The sequence below is a fragment of the Oncorhynchus nerka genome, linkage group LG4 (assembly GCF_034236695.1).
Source record: "Oncorhynchus nerka isolate Pitt River linkage group LG4, Oner_Uvic_2.0, whole genome shotgun sequence".
Taxonomy (NCBI): domain Eukaryota; kingdom Metazoa; phylum Chordata; class Actinopteri; order Salmoniformes; family Salmonidae; genus Oncorhynchus; species Oncorhynchus nerka.
In genome coordinates, this window is record NC_088399.1 from 59,030,058 (window position 1) to 59,036,057 (window position 6,000).

Here is a 6,000-nt window from a genome sequence, read left to right on the forward strand (position 1 = left end):
TTAGATAAAAGTTTACAGATTTGAACATATTAATGACATACGGCTCGTATTTCTGTGTTTATTTTATTATAACTAAGTCTATGATTTGATAGAGCAGTCTGACTGAGCGGTGGTAGGCAGCAGCAGGCTCGTAAGCATTCATTCAAACAGAACTTTCCTGCTCTTCGCAATGCTTGAAGCACAGCCATGTTCATGACTTCAAGTCTATCAACTCCCGAGATTAGGCTAGCAATACTAAATTACCTATAAGAACATCCAATAGTCAAAGGTCTATGAAATACAAATGGTATAGAGAGAAATAGTCCTATATGAACTACACCCTATTGAAGACTCGTGTTAAAAGGAACCACCAGCTTTCATATGTTCTCAGGTTCTGAGCAAGGAACTTAAACATTAGCTTTTTACATATTGCACTTTTACTTTCTTCTCCAACACTTTGTTTTTGCATTATTTAAACCAAATTGAACATGTTTCATTATCTACTTGAGGCTAAATTGATTTTATTGATGTATTATATTAAGTTAAAATAAAAGTGTTCATTGTTCATTCAGTATTGTTGTAATTGTAATTATTACAAATATATACATAAAAATTGTCCGATTAATCTGTATTGGCTTTTTTTAGTCCTCCGATAATCGGTATCGGTGTTGAAAAATCATAAATCGGTCAACCTCTAATTCGGGGGTGGCAGGTAGCCTAGCGGTTAAGAGCATTGGAGCAATAACCAAAAGGTTGCTGGTTCGAATTTCAGAGCTGGCTAAGTGAAATATGTCGACTTAACCCTAATTGCTCCTTTAAGTCGCTCTGGATAAGAGAGTCTGCTAAATGACTCAAATATAAATGAATCAGAATGAATACATCCCTGTCAGAGAAACCATGCCACTGCTGTACTGCACACCGGAAAGGCTCAGTGTTCCCATTTTGAACCATTTCACGTGTCTGAAGTAACAAATTCGGCCTTCCCGGCGGGCCTAGAGAACAAATCAAGTGCACAATAGGCCTAACGCTGGCCAATCGGATGGCTTAGACTACCATGTCTGCAGTAACATAGCACAAAGTTGATACTGTGAGATTTCAAAACTTTTAAAACCATGAACCGAGAGACTGTCAATGAACACAGAAAAGAGCTGCTGTTTTTATGAGTTTAAGTTCTTACTTAGCACTGTCAACCCTTTTATATGCTATTAAAATGTGCATTCTTCCTACTTCCACTGCAACCAATACTGCAGCTGTAATGAATGAGTAGGAAAGTGTATTGATAGGCTTGCATCATTATTAGCGTCTTAGGTCTTTTTTTTATATGTAGAAATATTTAACTTTCTCTGTTCATAGGAGTAGCAACATGAATTTCTGTATGAGGAAGAAATAATGCGGTGCGACTCAAGTGTGCCATCAGCTGGAAGACAGTGTCCCTTTTCGGTCAGTGGAGGAAAGGGACAGTAGCGGGACATTGAAAGGTGAACCTTAGTCTCCTCCTGCTCTCTCCCTCCGCTGAGACTGACCATCAGATGAAGGCACCATCAGCCCAGTAAAATATTCAAATGTATGCTCACTCAGCTGTTCCTCACAAGTAATACAACAACTGATCTACTACCGGTTTGCCTCCCATTCGCCATTCAGGTGTATAGGCCAGTTGTTCCAAACCATGGGTACTAGGACCCCTAGGGGTACTTGGCCTATCCACAGGGGGGACGTGAGAAGACTCATGAGACCATAGGCCTACTGGTAAAATGCACAAGGGGTACTTCAGGGGTACTCCGGGCAGAGCAAAGTCAGTTGGTGGTACAATACCCAAAAAGGGTTGGGAACTACCCGTATAGGCTATAGCCTGCCTACCATTGACTATCAGTCACCCACCACTTTGCAATGTGAGCTTGAGGTAGTATAACTGTTTAAAACCTGAACGTTTTACTTTAATTCAAATAATGAAGCCTATTTTACCTTGCTTCAAAGTTGCCTTGCGAAAATCCATCCGTAGAAACGTGGAGGCAATAATTTTATGAAGACTTCCTCATGCAATTAACCAACATTTCTCTCCTATTCTATTTTCATATCAACTCTCTTTCATTGTCCAGGAATCCACAGGCACAATCCTAGTCATAGTAGCAACACATCATAATTGTTGCTATTAGATTCACCATCTTTCTACGTTCTAAAGGAGATTTTTATCTCTGTCACAACTGTTCGCATTAGGTTTAGAATGGTGTTTTCCGCTAATTGCATTTTGGCAAATGACGTTTTATTAGCCACTTCATTACAGGACTTGCATGTTCAATAATAGGCTATAGCCTTTTGAACTGTAGGATGATAAGTTTGCTATTGTTGCATGTTTCCATTAAGCTCTTCATGAAAAAGTTCCAGTCCTTGTATGCATGCACAGTATTCAGTGTGGAAGTGGCAAAGTGAGAGGTTTCACTTTCGCAAAAATATGTCCAAAATAAGACCAATATGTTAATATGGGCTTATTTTGGGTCTAAACTTGTCGCTTGCCTTCCCGCATTGGGCTGACTCCAATTGTTAGGATGGAAACATAAGCATCTCGCCATTATATACAGATCTCGAATAGTATTTTCTGTTGGACACTTCATTTTACTGTTTGGAAACCACCAACAAACTAACATGGTCCAAGCACACCAAGACAGTTGTGAAGATAGCACGACAAAACCTATTGCCCCTCAAGAGACTGAAAATATTTAGCATGGGTCCTCAGATCCTCAAAAGGTTTTACAGCTGCACCATTGAGAGCACCCCTGACTGGTTGCATCATTGCCTGGCATGGCAACAGCTCGGCCTCCGACCGCAAGACACTACAGAGGGTAGTGCGTAAGGCCCAGTACATCACCGGGGCCAAGACTCCTGCCATCCAGGACCTCGACTCCAGCCACTCTAGTCATAGACTGTTCTCTCTGCTATCGCACGGCAAGCGGTACCGGAGCGCCAAGTCTAGGTCCAAGAGGCTTCTAAACAACTTCTACCCCCAAGCCATAATAGTCCTGAACAGCTAATAAAATGGCTACCCAGACTATTTGCATTGCCCCCCAACCCCATACGGCTGCTACTCTGTTATTATCTATGCATAGCCACTTTAATCACTCCACCTACATGTACATATTTACCTCAACACCGGTGCCCCCGCACTTTGACACAAACTCTGTACCGGTACCCCCTGTATATTGCCCCGCTATTGTTATTTACTGCTGCTCTTTAATTGTTTGTTATTCTATCTCTTGCTTTTTTAGAGATTTCCTTAAAACTGCATTGTTGGTTAAGGGCTTGTAAGTAAGCATTTCACTGAAAGATGAAAAGTACACCTGCTGTAGACCTTACATGTGCCAAATAACATTTGACTTGATTTGAATAATGAGGCCTGTTTTACCTTGCTTCAAAGTTGCCTTGCGAAAATACATCAGCAGAAACGTGGAGACATTTTATGAAGACTTCTTCATGCAATTAACCAGCATTTCTCTCCTATTCTATTTTCATATCAACTCGCTTTCATTGTCCAGAAATCCAAAGGCACAATCCTAGTCATATTAGCGACACATCATAATTGTTGCCATTAGATTCACCAACCTCGTTGCTAGAGTAATGCTTTTAATACGTTAATGTTGCATAGGCTTACGTTTTTTAAGTCATGTAAAAAATGTATTCTGATCGGTAGATCTTGGCTTGCATTATGACTCAAAGTGATCTTCACTCAGAAATGGTTGGTGACCACTGGTCTCAGTAGACTAGTTCTACATTGCTTGCCGAATGAGGCATGTCACGCAGCAATTAGCCTAGTTGTTGTGAGCATGGCATGAGCGCCAATTCGATTGAGAATGTGAAGACAAGCTCACATAAAAGATAACTGTCAATACTAGTAGGCTATGGTGTGAGAAGTCAGTTAAATATAAGCTAGAACAAACTGCTCTTAGTTTAAATGACACACGGGCCAAGCTTTTGGTGTAGCCCACTTAAAGCATGCAGTGGAATGTCTCAAAATCGTTTCTGTTCCACAGGCCAGACATATTTTACGAACGATTGAGGCTGTCGGGAGTGGACCAAATGACAGATACTATGGCATAATCTGACTTAATGTCGATACCAAAGATGTTATGTGTTGATACTACGTAGAGTGATGGTGGATGTATGAAAATGTGACTGTTGCTAAAGTTGCTAACTAGATAGCATCACTTCCTAACTACATTGTTTTAGTATAGTTAGTTAAATTGGCAGAAAAACTTGTATCCAGACATAGTAATGTTGGCTACCGCCAATTTCACCGCCTAAAATCATCGATTATCAAAGATCCTGGTAACGTTAATGTCAGTCTAGGAGGCTGTCAGGAGATGTTTTCACTGTTAGCTACTAACGTGTACTTTTCTCCGAGTACAGTGGATTGGTACAGTAACTAGTAAACATCTGAACCACAATCTGGATTTATAAAGCGGCGTTGAATACGGCTAGAACGTCACCTGTAAACCCAGATTCTGGTTCAGCAAGAATTCAAGTTTGAACAATTGTATAGCTGGATACCTACTGTAGCCAGGTAACGAACGTTGTCAGACACTTGATTCTCAATATAATCTATATTACACGGCGAAGGCTGTGGAACATACACGTGTTAATTGGGTCTGTTGCACGGCTTGGAAACTCACCTCTCCACTCCCGCTTGAGTAGAAACCCGCGTCTCTCTGGCGCCTATGTTTATCAGCAATCCCGAGTAAACGCAGCAGTGACGGGTCCTCGCTCAACGTTAGTCCAATGTTGATGGGCCTCCGGCCTCCAGTGACTATCCCTCCACTTTCCGAGCCCAACCTTCCCCGCTGCGGACGTTTCTCCGATCGTAGCCGAATACGAGATGTCCATGGCCGGCCCGGGAAACGGGCCCGGGCTACGGCCGGCGTGCTGGAACAAGCGCCATTAGCGGGAGATGATAATCCCCCTCCCGCTGCCGCCATTATTCACTACTATAACAACAACGGTGGTGGTGCGCTGTGTCTGTAGCGCTTCTGGTGAAACAAGATGGAAAGGCGCGAGATAGGAAGGAAATACCGTTGCATCATGGGAAAACGAGTTTGTTGCGTTTCAGAATTCTCCGCATTCTTTTTGAGTGTTTATGAATGTGGAGTGCATATACATTTTGTTTTATTCGTGTTTTATATTTCCATTAAGTAAAAAAGTAATAAAAGGAAATAAAATAACATAAACATACATGTATAGTAAAATACATTATTATTCAGTATTCAGTCCACTTGCAGTAAATGTTTGCAACTTTTATCCTTTTTCTTCCTTCTGCCCACTTGTTCCTCTCCTTTTTACCATAATATGTATATATTGTTGTGCAGGTAACCACACAGATTCTTATTTGTAATGAGGATCTTAAGTGGTGATCACAGCAATATAAAATACCCCTCAAAATCGGTCATTCCATCTCTCTCTGCATTCCTTCTCCATGATACTCATTTCCATTTGGCTCAACACCTGCCAGTATTTTTACATGGTGACTCTCAGAGCATCCATCTCCTTCAACAGCATCACCCTTATATCTCCTGTTTCTCGACCAATCCCTCGTAAACCTATCTACTCTTTTCCTCCTCCACAGCACCATCCCTCTTTCCTGTTTCTCTGCTGCTCTTCTCCAGAATGGTTTTGACCTGGACCCATCCCTCCTTAGCCCATCTCCTTTTCTCCCCCACTCCTCTTAGCCAGGTTAATCTCTAGCTCACTCCTTAGCTGGATCCAGGTGTTATTCTCCTCTTTCCCATTCTCAACTACAAGCAGTTGCCTTATTTTAGGCTTCTTTTTTTTAACCTTCATTCACCCTTGATCTTTTCCTTTTTCTGCCTTTTGATTTCCTCCTCATTCTCCATCCTCACTAGCTCCTTCTGCCACAGCCGCAATAAATGGAAAAGATAAGCACCATACAATCTTACTCAGTACTCATCTTTTCCATTAATTTCAGGTTCACACACTAGTTTCCCATAACCTCAAATTCACATAAATTACAGACTGCAA

The 6,000-nt window shown here is 41.5% G+C and overlaps 1 protein-coding gene across 2 annotated transcripts in view; it reads right to left on the bottom strand.

Moving 5' to 3' along the window:
- LOC115128277 (histone-lysine N-methyltransferase 2B-like) overlaps positions 1-4,995 on the bottom strand; it is a 68,953-nt gene extending 63,958 nt beyond the window's left edge. For both annotated transcript variants that reach the window (XM_029657973.2, XM_029657972.2), the window contains exon 1: positions 4,641-4,995. In XM_029657973.2, the coding sequence (XP_029513833.1) occupies positions 4,641-4,943 (303 nt within the window). In that variant the 5' untranslated portion in view covers positions 4,944-4,995. The remainder of the gene's footprint in view (positions 1-4,640) is intronic.
- Between the last annotated feature and the right edge of the window lie 1,005 nt (positions 4,996-6,000).